Raw genomic sequence first — 25,224 nt, forward strand, 5'->3', positions numbered from 1 at the left:
GTTCTTTAGTGAGGTTCATAGCTACCGCGGTAATGCATACCGTACCTCAAATACTCACTCTCTTAACAGGACTAAATCCGCGAGTGTTCAAACAAGCAATAGACTACTTCACATCCGATTCTCATAGCCCACCTTAACAGCGGCGCACTCGGGGAGAATTTAAAGAAATAAATTATTAAGTCCTTATTACAGATTACGGAATATGTGGAAAACCACCTCGATGTTAGTCATTAGCAGTAGTAATGCACATAGCCAGTGAATTCAGGCTCCAACCAAAATTTCTGCCAAAAAAAAATTTGAAAGTATAAACTTTACTTTTGTCAAACAATCAGTTCCGGGAAATACGTTTAAAAATAACAGTTCTGGAACAACTGCAAGATATTGAATCTATAATTATTTACTTTTCATAATTTCTCAGCACAGCGTTGGTAACACTTAATGGTCAAGATGAGTGTTACCCAACTTTTTTACACTTTTAAAGTGATTTCTAATATTTGTTCCCCATTGATTATAAAACAGTAGCTCATTTTTAAATGCTGATACTTTTGTTCAATCCATATCTTAACATAAAATACTAGGCATCTCGGATATATACTGAGTCATGATCCTCCTTGTGCTCAGGCAGCTAGAACTGTGCAGTCCACCGTGGTCCCTAACCCAGAGTAGAGATCCTCACTTGGATTATGTGTAAGTAAAGGTAGCATCCTGCTTCACAGAATTTTCACCCAGCAGGCTCACAACCTTTTCAACCAGCCACGGACCTATGTAAGTAACGGAGTCCCACTCCTATTTAACAAGCAAGGGACCCCTTGGAAACAACTTGGCAAATGAAATGGAATTTGATGGGAAGCTATCAGTAGGCCTATTATTGGGGTTTATGGAAAAAAGAAAGTAGAAGTGGCTGAGTCAGCAAAGTGGTGAAATTACACTTGAGAAAGTGGAAAGTTGTCATAAAGCAACAGGAATAGATTAAATTAGACCTGAAATGGTGAAATATAGTGGGAAATCAGGGATTTAATGGCTTCATAGAGTAATAAGATTAGCATGGAATGTTAGTAAGGTACCATCTGATTGGACAAAAGCAGTAATTGCACCTATCTATAAGCAAAGGAACAGGAAGGATTGCAACAACTATTGAGGTATCTCATTGATCAGTATACAAGGTCAGGTGTTCGCTGGAATTTTGGAAGGCAGGGTGCGATCAGTGGTTGAGAATAAGTTGGATGAAATCCAGTGTGGGTTCTGACAACAGAGGATCTGTCAGGATCAGGTTTTTAGTATGCATTAGGTCACTGAAAAATGCTACGGGAGGAATAGATAATTATGTTTATGTTTTGTAAATCTAGAGAAGGCATATGACAGAATATATCCTTCTTTTGAGTATCTGCAGTAAGACTTTGGCTGCATGTGAAATTAGACTCAATGTTCTATGTTCTTCAGATTTTCTGCTGTTCTTTTACTTTTCCATAGGGATGAAGATGATTTCACTAAAGTCCTTTGGCCATTTTTTTGTATATCTGATTATATAATCCAATCAACTCCTTCCTTCCTTATTTAATGCTTTTAACAGTTAAACAGGGATCTCATCTATTCCCGTTGCTTTTCTATTTTTCATCTCGTTTAGTTATGCTTCAATCTTTATTCTCAGCATCGTTTCCCCTTTTTCATCCCTTTTAACCATATCTTCCTCCTCTAATTGAAGTTCTTCATTTGGTTGGTTGTCCCAATCATATAGCCATTCAATGTATTCCTCCCACCTTTTTATTACCGGTATTCCTTGGGGTTCATATATCATTGTGCCATCTGTAGCCTCTATTTCCTTATTGCTGTTGTTCATTCTCTTTTCTTTGAATACTATATTTGTTGCTTCTTTGTACATCAAGTCATATTTCCCTTCTTTCTCCAGTTGCTCTATCTCATCACACTTTTCTGACAACCATTTCTTCCTTGCTTTTTCTGTTTCTCTTCTTAATTCATTATTTAACTTCCTGTAGTTATACTTTCCTCCTTCTGTATTTTTCCTTTTTTCCATTTCCTGCAATTCCTCCATTTTGATTATCATATCTGATGTTATCCATTCCTTCTTTGTCCTTTTCCTCTCCTTGACTCCAAGCGTTTTCTAGCTGCTTCTTTTATCCTATTTTTTACAAGTTTCTCATCTCCTTTCTACAATTTTGGTTTCATTTCCTAGCATATTATTGTTACAATACTCATCCTCTAGTTCTCAGCACTTGTCTTTGTTTTTCAGTTTCTCAATATTAATTTCTTCTCTCTTCTTTTCTTTCCATGTTATTTTCAATTTAATTAGTACCTCTTCTACAGCTAATATATGGTCAGAATAAATGTCTGCTCCTGGGTAACATTTAGCATTCTTTAGGTAGTTTCTGTACTGTTGTTGTAACATTATATAATCAATTTTATATTTCTTATCATTTAATTGAGATATGCAAGTTTTATTCTCTTTCTAGAGCTTCCATATAACCATCACTTGTTGCATCCTCCAATGACACAATAGAAAGAAATGTCTCCTTCACCTTATTTTCTTTTAAAAAATGAATTTAAAGTATCAGCTTCCCATCAGATTTATCTGTTGATCCATCGAGAAAGATACTGACATATGAAATTAAATGAAATGTCGTATGGCTTTTAGTGCCGGGATATCCCAGGACGGGTTCGGCTCGCCAGCTGCAGGTCTTTCTATTTGACGCCTCTAGGCGACCTGCGCGTCGTGATGAGAATGAAATAATGAAGAAGACAACACATACACCCAGCCCCCATGCCATTGGAATTAACCAATTAAGTTTAAAATCCCCGACCCAGCCAGGAATCAAACCCGGGACCCTCTGAACCAAAGGCCAGTACGCTGACCGTTCAGCCAACGAGTCGAACCACTGACATATGAACTTCCCTTAATCTCGCATATCAAATCTTCATGAATATCTGAGGCAAATAAATATTCTGTATTGTTTATCATTCATATACTTCTCTGAATCAGTAACATTCAACTTGCTTAACAATCCAACCAAACCTTCAAAATCAGTTTAGAATCTGTTATTTTCTGCAATATGATAAGATGCCATGAACAATGCATTCATATGCTGTAACATATTAGCATCCATTTTCTTTATGCACTTAGCTAAAGGTGCACATTCGGGATTTTTCCTTGAAATTTTCAGCCTCCTGACACTTCGAGAGAGGATAGGATTTTTTGTCTTTTTTAAAAGTTTCCACTATAAATGGTCCTGAAAATCCAGATACAACTTTAGAATTCTGATTGGCAATGCTAGAAAAGTTACTGCACAATTCACACTTTGCAATTTCTTCTTTATAGCGCAGCCACGGTATTAATTCAAACCACGATTGCTGAAATTTCCATTAGACTGATAATTGAAATTTCTATGTATTTTTAATGTTTGACTTTGACGTATCATTGTCTTGAACACCATAAATTTCACACTGGTCATTGTTGTGCTTAACACTACAATCAGTACCTCCATCAAGTGTTTTCTCACTTTCACTCGCTTCTGTATCTTTTGTGTTACGAAGAAATCTGAAAGAGTACACTGTTTTTTACTTACATCAGTCAATTTGTGCGGCTTTGTTTATTTTATTTTGCCAATTTTCTCAAGTATAATACAGAAACATAAAACACATAATAGACTACAATAAATCACCAGCATTAAATGGCTTCCGAGTTCACGGACTTCGATGTCTGATGCAAAGTTGCCAATTTTCCGTAACCGCACAAGAATTAAAACAACCATATTTCTAAAGTGCAAACCGTTCAATACCAAGATGTTGTAATTAAATTAAAAGTTTAATGTTCAGTGAAAATACAAGAATTGACAAATGCACCATTCCGTATCTTTTAAATACGAAGAATGAATTCCATGGGAATGTATCAGCACTGCTTTGGTGGCAATAGTTTAGGAATGGCTAGTCATGAAAAGGAAGCCGGTAATGTAGTGTTTGTAGACTTATTTAACATAGTGGTTCTCTGCATTTCTCCACAACTCTTGTCTGATCCTTGTACTCGCCTACCGATAACTGATCATCTGTAATGGAACTCGATTTGTTATATGTCCACATGAAAGGCAACTTGTTTGGCAGGTCTTATGAACGCTAGGCAGCTCTTGTGCAGAACTGAAACGTCAAGTACCAACGTATGAAGCACCAAATACAGAATTCAAGACTGTGTCAAAAGCAGTGAAAATGTTTATTGCAGATTAGAATACTGTATATGAGCTACATAAAACAATCAAAACACCACATAACTTGTTACTTTATAAAGTTGTTGGAATGTACATGTAAGGGAACTTCGGATTTCAAAAAATAAATTTTCAAAACCGAATTTGAAAATTCAGGTACTAGGTAAAAGTTTTCAGGTGCCATGGTGACTGGGCACATGATATTTTTGACCCTTGGAGTGGAGACATACTCCAGGTCATGAAAACCTAGATGACCTCCCTTCAGGAGGTTGAGTAATTGTCAGCATGTTTGTGGAATCGTGATGGTGGGAGGGACATTGCTGGCTTGGGCAGGAAGAAGATAGCTGACTAAAATCAGAAGTGATCATCAACAAAGGAGAAGAGGAAGTGGTAGTTACGCTAACAGTTGGAGTCCAAGAAGAGATGTGGTACATGAGATATATTTCTTCTTTCACTAAGATTCTGAGAATGTTTGCATGGATGCTTCGGAAATGAACCAAGGTGTACAAGGAATAGGAGTTGTTAGCTAAGAATTGAATGCTACAAAGAGAGAGGACAATAGTGAAAATCATACAAGGAATAGCATTCACCTCAAAATAGAAATAAAGTTTGAAAACATTATCAATTTTCAAGGATACCGAGGGTATACTACATGTAAAACCTAGAGTAACAAATCAACAGGATGAAGAGTACTTCCAGTATCCTTCCTATCCTCCTTCCGAATGATAAGAAAATGGTTGAACTAATGATTTGAGATCAACACCTGGAACTAAATCAAGCAGGATTTCATATTCTTCTGAGAAAATTTCTGGATCTTGAGAACAAGAAAAATAATTCTTAAGGTCATCTTCAAATGTATCAGATGCAGTCATCATAGTTAGACAAGGATTCCAACAATCCCTGGAACACTACATGAAGAAAGAGTTTGGGACGCTGGTGTGTTCGAAGTTATTGGAGTCAATTTTGCAGGTCCCTTGATTGTAAGAGACGGAAGAAAAAGCTGTATAATACTGTTCCCTTGTACAGTGTATACAGCTGTCCACAGAAATTGCAATGTTATCAACAGAAAATTTCCTACTAGTGTTGAGGAGATTGACTGCTCAGAGACATCTTAGGAGGGCGAGTATGTACATCTTTGCATTTACTGAAAAGACACCCTAGAGAGGCACTTGAACAATTGCTTGTATTTAATTTTAAGAACATTGTTGGAATGTCTTTGGAATTACTTGAGAGGTGAGAAAGTACCTCATCCTGAAATGGTAAACCTAGTGGTTCTGCTGCAGTAGAACTGGAAAAGTTATCTTCGTCAATCTATTTTTACACATTTTTTGCCTCCGTACGATACATATTAATAACTAGAATGTAACTATCACCAAAATGTAACTATTATTGGAATGTAACTATCACTAGAATGTAACGATTAAAATTTTATTTCAAGAAGTAAATTACAAGTAAAAATTACATTTTGTAAAAAGTAACAATTGCGAGTAAAAATTACTAACAATGTAATCGTTACAAGTACTTTGATTACTTTTACTCAATTACTTCCCAACCCTGATTATAACATTTCCTTATGAATCAAACTGAGTGTAGTTTTAGATGGGAGTTGTACTTCTACATCTATGGATTTGCAGAAAATGCTACACATAATTATCCCTGGGTAAACATTGGAGTGAAGAGATTTATCCCAAATCGATGTAAAGTTTGTCCCTGTGTGTGTTGTTGACTTTGATAGAGAAGGCTCAATTTAGAGGAAATTGCCTCCACTTAAGAATGAATAGTACCACAGCTACAGGAGCTTCGGTGACTTCCCCATCGTCCCCATAGGTCGGTATAGCCATACTTGGTCACCCTCCTGAAATTCTATAGAGTTCACTTACAGGACCTTCACCCAGTTGCTAACTACCTTCAAGTGCCATCAGGTATACTCATAATGTCACTGAACCAGTTCACCTGTTCCCAAACACAGCCTGTCACTGGTTAGTCGTGCTCCGAGACCATCCCAAACTTTATCATGGAAGATGTAGCTCTTTTCCGAAGACCATACTGGTGGGTACAATGCATGTCATCTCATAAGTGGATGCATGGTAGGCTATGAAGGAGAAGGGCATCCTCTCATTCCAGTCCCTGTGATATGCCGATACTACTTCCAATAATGTTCCTGCCCTGGTCACTGTGCAGCTCCCTATGAACACCAAAGCAACAGAAAAAATACTTCACCATAGCATCAGCCACTGTTGACGCCTCCTGATTCGGGAATGGTGTAGACCTTTGGCCATTTGACGAAATAGTCCACAGCTAGAAAGAGGTAGGATTTCTGGCATATGATTCAGGAAATTTTCTTGTGATGTTGATGGATATCCCCTTGAAGGACACTGCATCGTTGTACTGTTCCATCTGACCCCTACTCTAGGTACGAGGGCCTTGACTTGCGCCACTCATATCAAACATTTGACACAATCTTTCAACATCCGTCCTCAGGTGCACCCAGTAATAGCGTTATCAGGCTCAATCCAAGGTGTCATCATCATCATCATCATGATCATCATCATCTGGAACAGTTTTCAATGACAGGCTGGGTCTACTTGGAACATAAATAAGCCTCTCCATCGTTTTCTGTCCATTCACCACTTCTCTTCTCTCACTGTCATCCAAGTTCCCTTCTCTTGCCTCAATACTCTGCTTTAAACCTTTCAGCCATCTGTCCCTCGATCTTCCTCTAGGTCTCCTTCCCTTCAACTCCAATGGTGTCTCTGCATAGCTCAGCCACCACTTCCTTCCTTCTATTTCTAGGAATTACCAACTGGGTGACCTATTTCTTGCCATTGGCTGAGTCCCATACATGAGTCAGTGGATCATCGTTGACCTCTCGGACTTTCCACTGCCTTGTACATTGAGCTACGCTCGGTAATGTCTTTCCAAGGTAGTCATTGTCCCAACTCTACCCCCCTCAGGATTTGCCCAACATCGTCAACCGCAAACTGCTCCCTCCTCAGGGCAGTGCAATCTCAGCCTTCTGCAACCACAGAGCTCATGACGGGGATGTCCACTGTACCTGCCTGACTCTCAACCTTCTAACAATTGGTGCAGTTCTCAGCACACGGTCTACTGGTCAGGGCATCTGCATTGCAATGTTTCCATGGTCACCAATGTCACATCGAATATTCCTAGAGGCACGTAGCTTTGTACAGGTGCAAGCATCCATGTTCGGCAGCTGTCTGTCTGGGTTCCACTGTTTCCCAGGGTGTCCACACTTACCTCATTGCCAGCGGATGTTTCCTTAGCAGGAATGTCCCGGCAGCAGCTAGCATCACTCTGGTGGTGACGAGCACACTTCCGAGTTCTCTCCTCTCTTGACGGGGCATACCTTGTTCTTCCTCTGACAACTGTGCTCACTGCACTGCCAGTAGATGATTTCTCTGGAGCCCCAGCACTCTGGTGGAGGTAACAAGCATCTCTATGATGTTGATGAGTGAACCTCTGGATGAAATGCATCAAAAATGACCCTTTAAGCAGTCTGGATTGGTCAACAGATAGAGTTATACAGTTTCGTGACAAAGTGCAACCACATACTTGAAGAAAAGTCCAAAAGCTACAACACGTACTCTACGAGATCCTTCCTCATCTACCATGCTCTTCAGACCTGTCAACCAGCTACCACCTTTTTAAAGATTTGGATCATTTTTCTTTGCATAGAAACAGTGCAGTAATAAAACACCTATCAATGATGACTCTGAGGAAATTCTTACGACTAGAGTGTCGGACTTCTACGAGATGAGCATGAATGCAATTTTATCTTTTGGGTGAAATACCTTTTATCTAATGGTGTCTATTTTGATTAATTAGAGTTTGTTGTTATGAGTCTCCATTGTTTGAATTTCTGATGCCTTTATGTACAACAACCAGAAAATTCTAGAGGAATTTAACTAACAGGTTCTGTGATTTACAGGTGAGCTTATCCATTTCAATTCTGCTGTCACTCACTGTCTTCTTCCTGCTACTTGCCGAGATCATTCCCCCCACATCGCTCGTGGTGCCACTGCTCGGCAAGTTCGTGCTATTCACCATGATTCTCGATACTTTCAGGTGAGTTGAATATTGTGTATTGGTAAGTCTGTAAGTTTTGCCTAAGAGTAGTAGCTCAACAGCTCCTATAAACTACTGAAACAACTTCATGAGAAAGGATTCATCTCTCATCGCAAATTATTCAGTCACTTCTCCTTTCTTCAGTTTGGCATTTCTTTTGTCTCTGTACAAGATGTAAGTACATTGTTATAACACATTGCTCATTTAGACTGAGGCCTATTGAGTTCTCTTGAAAGTTCTGAATGTTCTCTTAGGTGAAAATTAAACAAATATTAATAGTTTTAAAGCAACAATTTTCACCAGTGCACCCTCATATTTTTCAAACCCTGCATAAACTTCTGCTCCATATTTGTTTGTAACAGTGTAAATAAATTCAATGTTTCTTGCACTCTCTTCCAATTCTTCACATGCTGTGATGTACTGAATGTGCATTCAATAGTAGTCACTTGAAGAGCCCTGTCGGAAGGCCTTTCTGTAAGCCCTGTTTTACTTCACATTAACAAAAATGTAGGTAACTTCTTCTGTCATTAAAAGTAAAATTGCATGCCAAAAATGCAACTTTTGCTCATCCATAATTAAAACTTGCATAGCTTCCAATGAACGGAACCTTAGAGATGCATTCGAACATCACCATGGGAGGACCGGTAGTTACAACATATCACGTATTTCCAAAAATACCAAATAAAGAACAGAATGAATATTTAGTTGTGTCCCACCCTCCACATCTGTTTCAGCTCTAGTTGGTAATATTAATTATTCAACAAAAGCAAAAGTGTGCAAATATCAAGATGATTATCTAAAACTAGGTTTCACAAACATTCTTGTAAATAACCAGGAATGGCCCTGGTATATTCTTTGATTTTTACTTGGATATTTTAGCCAATGGTAGTTTAAAAACTGTCAAATTTACAAGACGCTTCCAGACAAAACATCTAGAGCATGCGAGTAAAGCTATCGATTTATTTATTTTTTAAGCATCACAAGCAACAATTGAAAGTAAATGTACAGAGCTCAGTAGCTGCAGTCGCTTAAGTGCGGCCAGTATCCAGCATTTGGGAGATAGTGGGTTCAAATCCCACTGTCGGCAACCCTGAAAATGGTTTTCTGTTGTTTCCCATTTGCATATAAGAACACTTTTCTTAGTACATTTACGACTCTGTTTTATGCACGAGAATAATGTGTGAGCTTTTTCTGTTTTACATTTGTATGGCATTTGTGCGCAGCATGATCAAGATGACATTTTACAAACAACAGTTCTCCGGATGTAGTTTCAGTCAAGGATTCTAAATAGGTCATCAGTTTGTCCAGCTGCATTGTTGCCTCTCCATGAGTTATTGTTTCTTCTGATGGAGCACCAGTTTCATTTTCGAATTCACCATCACTCTCGTCATTACCTGCCAAGGAACAAGAGGCAATAATTTATTCATCTGTCATTATGCCGCAGCCTAAATTACAGTAATTTTTCAACCAGTCATTTACATTGTTCACATCTATGTCTGAGCATCCGAGAATGTGTGCAAATGTGCCAAGGAACTCAGAAGAGTCCATGGTTTCCCATTCTCAATTCAAGGCGAATGCCAGGACAGTCCTTTTATAGACTGCCAGTGACTTTTTTCCAATTCCAAGAAGAATCGACCCTGTAAAAGAAATACTGTACAAGTAAAAATACTTTTTTATTGTTTTTGATCCGAATTAATGAGGGCCAGATAAATGAGGTTCTTCTGTATTATTATTATTATTATTATTATTATTATTATTATTATTATTATTATTATTATTTACAAGCATAATGTGTAAAAATATACAATGAATATATAAGTTAAAATACAGAAATAATTAAACTAGAATGTCCAGCTTCAACAAACAGTCCACTGCACTTGGTGTCAATTCATGCAGAGTCCGTAAACCATCTTTAAATGCTGACAGTGGACAGCTCTCGACAACCTGAAGCCATGTCTGCTTCTCAGCAGATTATAAGAGGACTTGTTGAAAATGTAATTTGTGTTTAATAATAATTAAAAGTAAATAGATCCAAGAGATATTTGGTAGTTTGAGTAAGCCACTGACAAGGGGAACACTAAGGTCCTCGAAATATGTACAGTGTATTATGTGATAAAAAATAATTAATTAACTTTTAAGTATTGACAAGGCTTAATTTCAAATATAACAGTGAATTTATTGGAGTAGGGGTTCAGGTCCCTTTCTGCACAATGGGTCACATATGAAGGTAAGGTTGGAATTCAAGAGGACAAATTGGGGCAAATATTCATTTATAGGAAATTGAATTCAGGAGTGGAGTAATTTATCAAGGGAAATGTTCGATAAACTTCCAACTTCTTTAAAATAATTTAGGAAAAGAGTAGGTTAACAACTGATAGGCAATCTGCCACCTGGTTAACAGCCTTAAATGCAGATCAATGGTGACTGATTGATCATACACTGATAAGAACCCCTTCTTTGTGGAAATTGTTCAGCATACATCTCCGCAGCTGCACCAGCAATCTGTCCTAGTTCACCATAAATTCAAATCGTGTCCAAATATTCTCTCGATGTGCACTGTACAATGGCTAAACGATATGCCTTCACTAGCTGCACGCTAGTCATGTCTGGGTTGTAAATATTATGTCACAGTTCATTCTTCCCCTCTTAACGAGGCTGCCAAACTTCTGTACCATACTCTTCATCATAACTTGTGTTGCCACATGTTCTTTGGTGCCATTCAAGTCATAAAATTGTAATTTTGTACTGCTAAATGTATCAAGCTACAGGACAAATAACGAATGAGCATTTGTTCTGACACTTATTCCTAGGTGTTTGTATACTCCATCATCTTGTGATTTGAGCCATTAATGCTTTATATCACTGATTTAATTGTGATATAACATAATTGTGTAAGGTACAGACCTGAAACTTGCAATGTTGTGATTGCCTCTCCAAGATCTATTACTTGCGTTAATTTAGTGCATCAGTTACCTTCTACCCTATACACCAGTACACCTCAGGATGGCTATTGAAATTTCCTGCTAATCAGAGATGTAAATCATTGACATATAAAGTAGTCACCCCAATTTCTGTTAATGTAGTTTGAATCATTAGTGCCCCTGTACATTTTCTGGGTTTCCCTAATGCAATTAGCTTTCTCTTTCTTTCTTTCTTTCTTTCTTTCTTTCTTTCTTTCTTTCTTTCTTTCTTTCTTTCTTTCTTTCTTAAGTCCTCTTGCCAGGCTGAGTAGCTCACTTTTTGTACTAGGGTTTAATTAATCCCACAGGAGGCTACTCTGACTCAAATGTCTGGAATGTGGGTTAGGGTATTGTTATCTGTAGTAAATTCTATGAATTTACACAGCATCTTTATCCACTTGAGATTTTTCAAGTCATTAATCACAAAAATAATGTCTTATGAGATAATCTTTAATTCATTTCCATACTTTTATTTCATCAAAATTAATAACTTGCATTTTCTCCCTAATTCATAAAAATACAGTATAACATGAAGAAGCAACATTCCCCTGCTCCCCTCCCCAGTGAACACATTCATGACACATAACACTCTCTTACTTCCCCTCCTCTCTCCACGGAATAGACTTCATTGCTTACAGAATTTTTCATTCCTCCCCCACTTAGCTACCAAGGCTTGGCAAGGTCACTGACCACAGTCCAAATGCAGTTGCTGAAGGTAATGGACGAGTGACTAGTAGCGTAGATAAGTACAGAAACATTTCTATAAGTTAATAAGATGACAGTTGAAGACTACCACAATCATTATTTGTTTATAATATCACAAACTCTCAACCACTGACAAGTTTATGCAATGTAAACGATATTGTCCATAAATACGCATGATTTAAAGTGATTTGATACAATCTGAGGATGTTCCTATTGAACGAAACATGTCATTGTTTATTTGTTTAATAGTGTGTAATTTTTACAGGTATGTTACATGTGCTATATGTTTCCAAGAGACTGAAAAGCTTTCAAGTTACATTAACTAAGTTGACACTGGAAAATATGCCTTCCTTCTTAACAAATTATTCAGTCAGTCAGGTAAATTACGAAACCAAAAATCTCAAAACACTAAAAATCAACATCGTAATCATTGACAAATCAATTGCATTTAATAAGAAATGTCTAGATCTGAAGCTCATTCCCAAATTTATACCCATAAAAACTAAACCCACATCAAGATCAGGTAAAATGTCATCTTGATCATAGTTATTATGGATTTAAAAAATTAAAGAAAGAAACAGGAAATCAACAAACAAATTTTATGCATGCACTTAAACCTAATCAGCTTCTGGCACCCCACTCAATGGACATCCTACATTCATTTTTTTATACGATTACATTTAAAAATGAAGTAATGAGATAACAAAAGACCATTGACAACAAAATCAGCAGCCTAAGATGTAGACAGACTAAACCAGAAAACAATAACCATGACAAACTCAATAATTTTTCACCCTGGGTTAATTAATAGATGAAACATGATCTTTTCAAGTAAAGAAATCAATCTGCTAAAGTTAAACTGCCAAGAACATCATACCAAAATTAACATAAAACAACTAAACACTGATGTAGAGATTGCTAGCAAAAATATACCTGTACCACAAAGAGAAATAATAATAAACAATTAAGAACAAAATGGAAAACAAGAACCTAATAGTCACAAAAGCAGATAAAGGAACCCAACAGTCATAATGGAAAAAAACGAGTACATAAAGGGGGGAAAAAAAAAAAAAGGAATTCATCACAACAATGGAATTCAAGAGTTACACCCTACTACATGATCCAACAAATACATTTCAAAACGAGATAAAACAAGTGATCAAGAAAACAGACCTTATTGTGATAAAACAAGCAAAAGAAAGACATCATGAAAAATCCCAAACTCCCCACAAAGAGCCCTAACCAAAATACACAAAAATTCATATCCTATTAGACCAATAGTAAATTTCAAAGATGGCCAAGATATAATATAAGCAAGTTACTCAACCAGATATTAAAAGAAAAAATCTCATTCTAAGAAGATAGGTCGATTAAAAATAACCTAAAACTAATCAAAGAACTAAATAAACTAAAATAACAAAGAACACAAGGATGATATCCTCTGACATCATCAACATGTACACTAATGTACCAAAAGAAAAACTATTAAAATGAAAGAAAACCTTCTACAAGAAACATAGGAAATAATTGACTTCCTTAAACCAAAATACTTTTACATTCAATGGCAAAATCTATTGCCAAAGTGAAGGCTTAACCATGGAATCATCATTACCACGTATAATAGCAAACATGTTTTTAAATAACTTTGAAAACAATTTCTTAACCAACCAGTGTTCTAAAGGAATCTTACACTAGAGCAGATATTGACAGCTCCAAGTGTTAACATTGTAAGTTCAAGGATAGGCAAAATGAGTTACAATCATCACCAAAGCCATTACTTCAGTAATCGTATCTCCTGCACCCCAAAACTTATAAGTAATAATAGAACTTAACATTGTCTCCTAGGAGAATGATAGCGCAAATAAAATTGTAAATGTAGTTACAATTTTTGAACAGGGGAAAGGTTACAATGTTAATACTTGGAGCTGTAGTTATGTAGATGATAATGACATTGCAAACACACGACAGTTATTGAACACACTAAATTCCTTATACAAGTCATTCATATTCACAATGGAACCAGAAGCTAAGAAGAAAATAAACTTTTTAGACCTCAGATAGATGTTTGACATGCCTCAATCTTTTGCCTATTCTTAACCTCATACTATCTCATTATCAATCTGTATCCATTATTGCTGTTAAGGTACTCTTTGTCGTTGGGCAACCTGCAGCTGTTGCAGGAAGATTAAATAATAATAATAATAATAATAATAATAATAATAATAATAATAATAATAATAATAATAATAATAATAATAATAATAATAATAATAATAATATGTCATACAAACGAATCCAACCACCCACACGTGCGCGCAGGACTGAATACAATGATACACAGAGCTTCCATACCAATAAGTACAACGGATTTCAATGAAGAAATACAAACAATAAAACAAATCTTGAAAGAAAACTGTAGCGGCGCTTGGGGCTATAATGAAACAACTTTTTTTTTTTTTTACTTTTGAAACATTAAATAATATTTAGAATTATTAAAACCATACAATAAAATCAAAATTAAACAAGGTAAATTACATGGAAACTAATGGCAGGATGTGCATAAAATCAAAATTAAACAAGGTAAATTACACAGAAACTAACAGCAGGATGTAGACAGCAGAACGAACCCTACGAGGTTGTGGATCAAAGAACTTTTGTGGCCGAAACTTCGACCAAAGAATTATTTAGTTAATACCTACTTATAATAAACACTTATTTATTATAAAAACATTGAAGATACTTGCCGGTGGACTTGAGGGAAATAAAATCCCTCTCGCGGACCAAACAGACGTCCCCCTGTGGGTGGGGGACGCACATGTAGAATGCACCCGCGGTATGCCCTGCCTGTCGTAAGAGGCAACTACAAGGGGCGACCAAGTGATGATTGAATTAGAACCATGAAACTGCTCTTGATTCGTACCATCATGCGGGGAACACCATGGGTTGCATGTACTTGCGAGTAGTATCACTAAATTGGTACGAAATAGGTTTGTGATTAGTTGCAGTAAAAAGCCTGGCCTAGTGGATTTCAGTACCCGTGCGTTGTACCCATGTGGGCAACACCGCGGGTCTGGGCGTAGGCTGTGAGTTGTATCGCTATATGAGCGGCACCATGGGTCAGCGTTGCCTGTGATTGGTACCCAGTATGTGAGGAACACCACGGGAATACCGACGCCCATGACTAGTACACCTAGGGGAGGAACCTTACCAGCTTTATAAATGGTCCCTTGGTCAGTAATACTGTAATTAACTACCTTTTTTTTTTTTTAGTCTGATCCACTGTTTTTGTTTGTTAGGTCTTTTTTTTTTTTTTTGTAGGGTTCATGTCCATCCATTCATTCTTCACAACATTTTATATTTTATTTTGGTCAGTGGATAAATTTGAATTTTTTGTTATTTCATTTCGTACCATTAGGGGCCGATGACCTCGATGTTAGGCCTCTTTAAACAACAAGCATCATCATCATCATCATCATCATCATCATCATCAAAACATTGAAGATAAAGAAATAAGGAACATTACTGTTAACATAAACACAAAATAGATAAACAAACCATGATGTAAATAAGTTACAGTCTTACAATCTTGCCAGTACTGATCTTCATGTAAAACACTTTTAATGTGTAGCGACCCCCTTCACCATTTGACACACTTCTTCATAATATCACCAATTCACAATCATCAACAAGTGTATACAACACAAACAACATTGTACATATATTATATATGCATGGTTAAAAGTGAATTAATAGAATCTGAGATGTTCTTCTAGAACAAAACATGTCATTTTCTTGTTAATAGATGGGGATTTTTTTACAGGTATGATTCTAGTGTTCTAAGTGCTATATTTAGTGTTTTGACGGACTGAAAAAATTAAAAGTTTTATTACCCTGGATTCCGTCATAAAGATATATGATATTATTTCCATTTTGTACTTTTTTCATAGTTTTGGATTGAAGTGTTGAGGAAGGTAATAGAGAGAGCTAGACTCCCAGAGTGTTGGAACCGTGACGGGTAGTCATGGAGCTGAAGTTTGATTTTGGAATTCCCTTCTCTTTGGCAAACTGCTTTCTCTTCAGCTTACAGAGGTTTGCCTGATCTGGGTTTCATTCAGGTTGACTTCCTAGGTCGTCCATCACTTTTGCCTTTGGGGAAACTCTCCTCTTCTACCTTTGGGACATTGATGGATACAGGAGTGGTTTACTCGTGCCTTCTCCTGTGCAGTGACTTTTGCCATTGTCACCTAAGTGATCATCTGTCAGTTCATCCCACCTTTTATAGCAGGGCTACTCAAACTGTGCTCTGTCACATCCCATTTGCCCTGCACACTATATATGTGGAGCTCAGTGCTGTTACATCTCCTGGATCACAACATGGATGGAAGAAAATAAAAAATTCTAGTTGTGGTATCCTCAGTTTAATGTATATGTGAAAAAATTTCTCCTAAGTACAGAAGTTAGTCTAATATGCAGCTGTAAATCCTCAATATTCAATTTAGTTGGAATCAAGACATATTTTTTCTCACACAGAGTTTGGCTGAATACCAGAATTCCTTAACTCAAATGAAGTGACCAAAGTGTTACCCAGGTTTGCATGCATGTAAACAAGTGAATGTTGCTTCTCAGTATTTAAAAGTTTAAATCAAAACTACAGTCAAATATGATGGACGCTAAGTTTTAAAACATTTTATGATTCTAATCAGTTGGACAATTGCTCCTGATACTAGTGACAGTGATATTAACTCTAAAATTTAAGAAGTACTACCTTATATAGAATGCTTTTCTTCCTCTTTTTGTTTTTTGGAGCACTTTTACAGAGAACTTAATTGGTATGCTTTGTCATGTTTGGCATTCTGAAGAGTCTTTAAAAGTAAATAAATTTGAACTAAAGTATTTAAAATGTTTTGGCAGACAAATTGGTACAGCAGGCCTTCAAAATAGCACAGAGCAAGGAGGAGAGACAAAGATAGTTTGAACAGTTCTGGTGGGGAGGTGGTCCCATAAGTAGTTTACTCAGTGGCCAACATGGTGGCATACACTCGGAGCACCTCTGGTCAATGAGAGCTTCTGTTAGATTTTAGCGCGATATCCGGTGACTTAACTTTTGCAGGGTTTTAAGGGTTAGAAGCATAATTAGAATTGAATTTGATGTTGTGGTTTTTAGTATAGAGTTGATGAAAAAAGTAATTAAATTCTTCTTTTTTCTAGTAGAGCCACAATGTAAGTTCTATAATTCTTCCGCCAAAGAATTCATGCATGTTAGAAATGAGTATAAGTTACATATTGCAGATATACATTGAGAATATATTCTCGACCTGTAAACCAGAATGTGTGTATTAAACCACTCATTAAATGAAATGCTATACTACAAATTTGTGCACATTCAAGTAGAACTTTAGAAAGTGATGCAGAGTTCTCTCTCCAGGTACAAGTTATACCTATTTTGGGATTATGACTAAATTTGTATAAATTTCTTTATAAAATTACTACAAGAAGATCTGAGTGTTTCTTACAAGCATAGAATGCTCTGAACAGAATTAAACTCTGTACTTTGATGGTTCCAGGTAAATCTGAGTGTTCTGCATTTTGGTTGTTATAAATAGTTCATAATAATCTTGTCCCTAACAATGTTTCTTTCTTATGACATCTTGTGCTCATAGTGAAATTCTACAAGATGGTCACTCTGCTACAGTGGTTAAAGTGTCCAGAAAACAAGAAGCTTGTGTTTGTTTTAAATGGTCCTAGGTCTGTCAGGAATATCCTAACCATGTGGAAAACTGTCATTCAAATCCATACCCAAAATCCTTTGGTCCTCTCTGTTCTGTTATATTTCATTAATTCCAAGATGTCCCTTGGTTCAGCATCTGCGTGACAGTGGTGGTGCTTAACGTACACTTCCGGTCGCCACAGACGCACATCATGGCACCATGGGTTCGCCGAGTCTTCATTCACATCCTGCCTCGCCTGCTGGTCATGCGGCGGCCGCAATACCAGATAGACAAACGCAGGTAAGCTTCCTTTGTCACATGATGCCAAATTGTCAGTTTGTTCTAGCATATTCCAAACCTCCCAAGGAAATAGTGAATTTCTTTATACCACTGAACTTTAAGCTTTAACTGATGGACTCTGTTAAGCTACTACAATAGTTATAATATATACTTTAGTGTCAGAAGTTTACATAAACTCACTCCTAAGATAGGGAATCTGCCGGCCGGCTATGTTCATTTATCCTCTTATTATCATTAAAATTAATATTATAAAAAATGTATTATTTATTTGGGATAATCTCTTCTCATCTAGAAATAATTCAGAGAAACCGTTGTAAAGTGTATTTTATTTTATTTGCCAGGTTGCGATTTCACTTGCAGCCTTTTCTTAAATGATTGCAAAGAAATTGGAAATTTATTGAACATCTCCCTAGGTAAGTTATTCCAATCCCTAACTCCCCTTCCTATAAACAAACATTTTCCCCAATTTGTCCTCTTGAATTCTAACTTTATCTTCATATTGTGATTTTTCCTACTTTTAAAGACACGACTCAAACATATTCGTCTACTGATGTCCTCCCATGCCATCTCCACAGACAACTCGGAACATACCACCTACTGCAGGTTATAAATTCCATTTTTTTGTCTGTATTGAAGATCTACTTGTGATACAATTTCTTATAATTTTGTTATTGAATAGGTGGTAATTAACAAAATTATAAGAATTTGGATCACATACCACTTAGTCGAGCAGCTCGTCTCCTTTCTCCCAAGTCTTCCCAGCCCAAACTTCGCAACATTTTTATAACGCTACTCTTTTGTCAGAAATCGTCCAACAAATCGAGCAGCTTTTCTTTAGATTTTTCATTTTTTTTTTTGAATCAAGTAATCCTGGTGAGGGGTCCCATACACTGGAACCATACTCTAGTTGGGGTCTTACCAGAGACTTATATGCCCTCTCCTTTACATCCTTACTACAACCCCTAAATACCCTCATAACCATGTGCAGAGATCTGTATCTTTTATTTACAATCATTATAATTTATTTTAGTATTTTGTTAGTAAAATTGATTATTAGGATGTGTTCCTGAAACATGAAAATTCCTTTAGGGTCATGAAAGGTAAATAAAATTAAGGAGCACAAAAATGAAAATAAAATGAGTATCTAACAGGCAAATGGACAAGAGAAATATTACATAATAACAACCAGAGTATAAAACAAGACCACCAGGAATTAAACTGACTTGACGAGCAATGAACACAGGGGGCAGGGGGAAATCAAAGATTATTCATGAACAGTAATGTTAATCTAGTCTCCATTACAAGTCAAGCAACATGACAACTGAAAGTGAAAACACATCATAACAAGTAAGGCAGATAAGAAGAAAATAAACAGGAACAGAAATACTTCATGAACCCATATGAATGTATGGTTTGAGAAACATATCCATAATATCTTCAAGAGATATTGTAAAAATGATTCTACTAGTTCATGCAATCCTGGGACTGCAGAACAATCAAAGGGAAAAAGAAAGAAAGGGTAAATGATAACTAAACAAGGAAAAGTAATACATAATTAGCACCAACAAGGAATAGAACACAGGAAATAAAAAGAAATGTAAAACATTGAAAAGAAAAAGAAAATATAATTATAAAAATTATTATTATTATTATTATTATTATTATTATTATTATTATTATTATTATTATTATTATTATTATCACCACCTAAATAATTGAGTACTGGTACCCAAAGTTCATGTTAGAGTCAAGAATCAAGAAAGGAAAACTAAGTGATTATAACAATTAAATTCCATGCAATTTGCTTACATACATGATTCATAGAAAAACAGGGTGGAAATTATATCTGAATTCAGATAGTTGATTAATATGATTTTTAAGAAATGCAAATTTTGATTGCCAGTTTCATGTTTCAGTTTCAGCATGACTCTCGTATTTTTGTGCCTAATAAACATAATTCGTAGCTTGAACACACACACACACACACACACACACACACACACACACACACACACACACACACACACACACACACACACACACACACACACACACACACACACACACACACACACACACACACACACACACACACACACACACACACACACACACACACACACACACACACACACACACACACACACACACACACACACACACACACACACACACACACACACACACACACACACACACACACACACACACACACACACACACACACACACACACACACACACACACACACACACACACACACACACACACACACACACACACACACACACACACACACACACACACACACACACACACACACACACACACACACACACACACACACACACACACACACACACACACACACACACACACACACACACACACACACACACACACACACACACACACACACACACACACACACACACACACTGATTCTGTTTTAGAGCATCAATTAGAAATTTAGATGATATGATATTTTTACTGCATTTTGCTTTAGATTAACTCATTCTTACATAGTTGGAATTTTAGAGATATTTAATGCCAATATGTCTTTCTTTTATGGTTTTTAATGTGGGTTACTGTAGTCATGTTCTAGATCAAAACCATGGCAATGGCTGAGTGGCCTAGTAAGTGGTCCTGAATCAGGATATATGTTGCTATGGAATAGGAGTGGGCATCTCGGACATATTGCTCTCCTTGTGCTCAGGCACCTAAGTCATCTACTATCCACTGATGGTCCCTAACCCGTTAGAGAAGAGATCCTCACGGGAACTGTGTAATTAGGTAGCATCCAGATTCACAAAATGTTTATCAAGCACGTTCAGAACGTTTTAAGCAAGCCTTGGATTTATGCAAGTAACGGAGTCCCACTTCCATTTGACAGGCGAGGGCTTGGAATTCAACGGGGATTATCAGTAGTTATCAATAGAAAGTAGAACTGGCTGAGTCACCAAAAAGGATGCATCCGGATGTGTTAGGAGTTACTGTAATGATATTTGGGTAAGAGGAGATAACTATGAAGAGATAGGACATTATAAAGTGTTCCTGACGGGTGTTAACAAGGGAAGCGCAGAGTGTGGGGTAGGACTGCTCATACCAATATAATACCAATATAATGGTCTGTTATTGGACATTATAAATTTTCCAGCTAACTCATTCCTGGTTGCCTGCGTTTCGCCCTCGTGTGCTAAGTTAGGCTCGTCAGTTGGGACTTAGCACACCACCCAAGACGCAAGGCTAGTGCATACCGTGGAGGCCACTGCATAGGCTATTTGAAGCCACCAGCAGTGCCAATGCACTATGAGAGCTATTTTTGGAAATGAGACATAGCTCTCATAGTGCATTGGCACTGCTGGTGGCTTCAAATAGCCTTTGCAGTGGCCTCCACGGTATGCACTAGCCTTGCGTCTTGGGTGGTGTGCTAAGTCCCAACTGACGAGCCTAACTTAGCACACTAGGGCTAAAGGCAGGCAACCAGGAATGAGTTAGCTGGAAAATTTATAATGTCCAATAATGGACCATTATATTGGTATTATAAATTTACTCATTCAGGACAAATATTCTAGGTTCCCTATGGGAATCAACATCTACATCAGGACTGCTCATCACGAATACTATTCCATGCAACATAGTTTCTGTCAGGCACATAAATGAACAAATGATCTGAGTAAATTTGGCATTTGGAGGAATTAGAATTCTCAGTCTAATCACCATGTGAGGCTGTAAATGAGGAGGAAACTGATTTTTTTTTTTTTGCTAGGTGCTTTACGTCACACCGACACAGATAGGTCTTATGGCGACGATGGGATAGGAAAGGCCTAGGAGTTGGAAGATAGCGGCCGTGGCCTTAATTAAGGTACAGCCTGGTGTGAAAATGGGAAAACACGGAAAACCATTTTCAGGGCTGCCGATAGTGGGATTCGAACCTACTATCTCCCGGATGCAAGCTCACAGCCGCGCGCCTCTACGCGCACGGCCAACTCGCCCGGTAAACTGATTTTTATGAAGCACTGAGATAATAGTCAGGATCAACAGCAAGGAGAAGATAGTGTTAATGGGGAACTTCAATTTGAGGGTTGGAAATAGAACTGAAGGGTATGAGAAACTGATGGGTAAATGAAGGGAAGATACGGAAAAAATAGGAATGGGAAGCATTTACTGGACTTCTTTGCTAGTATGGAATTAGCAGTTACAAATACATTCTTCAAACATAAGGCTATTCACCGCTACACATGGGAAGGTAGGGGCATCAGATCCATAACAGACTATATCATAACAAACTTTGAATTCAGGAAATTTGTTAGGAATGTTGAGGGGTTTTCTGGGAATTTTTTGATGATACAGACCACTATTTAGGGGCTGCCTGGCCGAGGCGGTAAAGGCGTGCTCGGTTCGCCCGGAAGGACGTGGGTTCGAATCCCCGTCGGGAAGTCGTAAAATTTAAGAAACGAGATTTCCACTTCCGGGGGTGCATATGGCCCTGAGGTTCACTCAGCCTACACCAAAAATGAGTACCAGGTTAATTCCTGGGGGCAAAGGCGGCCGGGCATAGAGCTAACCACTCTACCCCATCACATGCCGAGGTTAACAATGGTGGAAATCTTTACCTTCCACTCCTCTAAGGGCCTTCATGGCCTGTGCGGAGGTGACTTTGCTTTGCTTACAGACTATGGTCCTGGGAAAGGTAGATGCTGCATACAGGAAAATCAAGGAAAACTTTGGAGAAAGGAAATCTAGGTGTATGAATATTAAGAGCTCAGATGGAAAGCCACTTCTAGGGAAAGAAGACAAAGCAGAAAGATGGCAGGAGCATATCCAACAGTTGTATCAAGGTAACGATGTAGATAATTTCGTTCTGGAACATGAAGGGGCTGTTGATGCTGATGAAATGGGAGACCCAATTTTGAGGTCAGAGTTTGACAGAGCTGTGAGTGACCTAAATAGGAACAAGGCACCTGGAATTGATGATATTCCCTCTGAATTACTGACTGCCTTAGAAGAAGCCAGCATGGTAAGGTTATTTCATTTAGTGTGCAAGATGTATGAGACAGGAGAAGTCCCATCCGATTTTCGGCAGAATGTTGTTATACCTATTCCCAAGAAAGCCGGTGCTGACAGGTGTGAAAACTACCGCACTATTAGTTTAGTATCTCATGCCTGCAAAATTTTAACACGTATTATTTACAGAAGAATGGAAAAACAAGTTGAAGCTGAGTTGGGGGAAGATCAATTTGGCTTCAGAAGAAATGTAGGAACACGTGAAGCAATCCTGACTTTACGTCTGATCTTAGAGGATCGAATCAAGAAGGACAAGCCCACGTACATGGCATTCGTAGATCTAGAAAAGGCATTCGATAATGTTGATTGGACCAGGCTATTTATGATTCTGAAGATGATAGGGATCAGATACCGGGAACGAAGAATTATCTACAGTCTGTATAAAAATCAGTCTGCAGTGATAAGAATCGAGGGCTTTGAAAAAGAAGCAGCAATCCAGAAAGGAGTGAGGCAAGGCTGCAGTTTGTCCCCTCTCCTTTTCAATGTTTACATAGAACAGGCAGTAAAGGAAATCAAAGAGAAATTTGGAAATGGAATCACAGTCCAAGGAGAGGAAATCAAAACCTTGAGATTTGCGGATGATATTGTTATTTTATCTGAGACAGCAGAAGATCTCGAGAAGTTGCTGAATGGTATGGATGAAGTCTTAGGTAAGGAGTACAAGATGAAAATAAATAAGTCCAAAACAAAAGTAACGGAGTGCAGTCGAACGAAGGCAGGTGATGTAGGAAATATTAGATTAGGAAACGAAGTCTTAAAGGAAGTAGATGAATATTGTTACTTGGGTAGTAAAATAACCAACGATGGCAGAAGTAAGGAGGACATAAAATGCAGACTAGCACAAGGAAGGAAGAGCTTTCTTAAGAAAAGAAATTTGCTCACTTCAAACATTGATATCGGAATTAGAAAGATGTTTTTGAAGACTTTTGTGAGGAGCGTGGCATTGTATGGAAGTGAAACATGGACAATAACTAGCTCAGAAAGAAAAAGAATAGAAGCTTTTGAAATGTGGTGTTACAGAAGAATGCTGAAGGTGAGATGGATAGATCGAATCACGAATGAAGAGATACTGAATCGAATTGGTGAGAGGAGATCGATTTGGCTAAATTTGACGAGAAGAAGAGATAGAATGATAGGACACATCTTAAGACACCGAGGACTTGTTCAGTTGGTTTTTGAAGGAAGTGTAGGTGGCAAGAACGGTAGGGGTAGACCAAGGTATGAATATGACAAACAGATTAGAGCAGATGTAGGATGCAATAGTTACATAGAAATGAAAAGGTTAGCACAGGATAGGGTGGCATGGAGAGCTGCATCAAACCAGTCTATGGACTAATGACTCCAACAACACAGACTACTATTTGATCTTTAGTGAACTAAGTATATTTAGGCCTAGGACAGAGAAAGTGAAATCTGTCTGCTGACGAATAAGGATAGAAAATCTCCAGATGTCGAAATTAGACAGCCGTACATGGACATGGAAAAGTTGCAAACAATGGACATTAAGCTGGTTTAGGATATAGAAATAGAATGGGTGGCATACAGGGATGCTATAATAGAAACAGCAAGGGAATGCCTAGGCACTATGTTTAAAGATAGGGAAAAATTAGCATGTTGGTGGAATTATGAAGTGAGAGCAGCTTGTAAACATGAAAAGAAGGCATATCATAAATGGCTTCAAACAAGGATACATACCATTCTCTGTCGAGAATGGTATGTAGATGAAAGAAACAGAGCAAATAAATAAATAAATAAATAAATAAATAAATAAATAAATAAATAAATAAATAAATAAATAAATAAATAAATAAATAAATAAATAAATAAATAACAGTTGAGTCCAAGAAGAAGTTGTGAGAAGGTTTCAGTAATAACCTGGAAAGGCTAGGTGAAGTAGCAGAGAACCCATTCTGCACAGTAGTACACAATCTTATAAAGTGAGAGAAAAAGGAAATGAATAGTCAAACTCATAATAGATCCCTGGGAATCACATCCTCCGTAAACTTGGCTCAAGCAAATGGGGAGCCCATCCAACTTTATTAAGAACCTCAGCTCTTGCTCCGAGTTTCTCTGCAGCTGAGTATGCATGTCCTGTATGGTTCAGGTCAGCACATACGAAGTAGGTGGATGCAGTCCTTAATGAAACATGTAGAATAGTAACTGGGTGTCTGAAACCTACTCCTACTGTCA

The 25,224-nt window shown here is 37.5% G+C and overlaps 1 protein-coding gene across 2 annotated transcripts in view; it reads left to right on the top strand.

Moving 5' to 3' along the window:
• LOC136876459 (acetylcholine receptor subunit alpha-like) overlaps nucleotides 1-25,224 on the top strand; it is a 1,223,921-nt gene that overhangs the window by 1,140,802 nt on the left and 57,895 nt on the right. For both annotated transcript variants that reach the window (XM_067150449.2, XM_068228473.1), the window contains 2 exons: nucleotides 8,158-8,294; nucleotides 17,821-17,967. In XM_067150449.2, the coding sequence (XP_067006550.1) occupies nucleotides 8,158-8,294; nucleotides 17,821-17,967 (284 nt within the window). The remainder of the gene's footprint in view (nucleotides 1-8,157; nucleotides 8,295-17,820; nucleotides 17,968-25,224) is intronic.

The sequence above is a fragment of the Anabrus simplex genome, chromosome 1, assembly GCF_040414725.1.
Source record: "Anabrus simplex isolate iqAnaSimp1 chromosome 1, ASM4041472v1, whole genome shotgun sequence".
Taxonomy (NCBI): domain Eukaryota; kingdom Metazoa; phylum Arthropoda; class Insecta; order Orthoptera; family Tettigoniidae; genus Anabrus; species Anabrus simplex.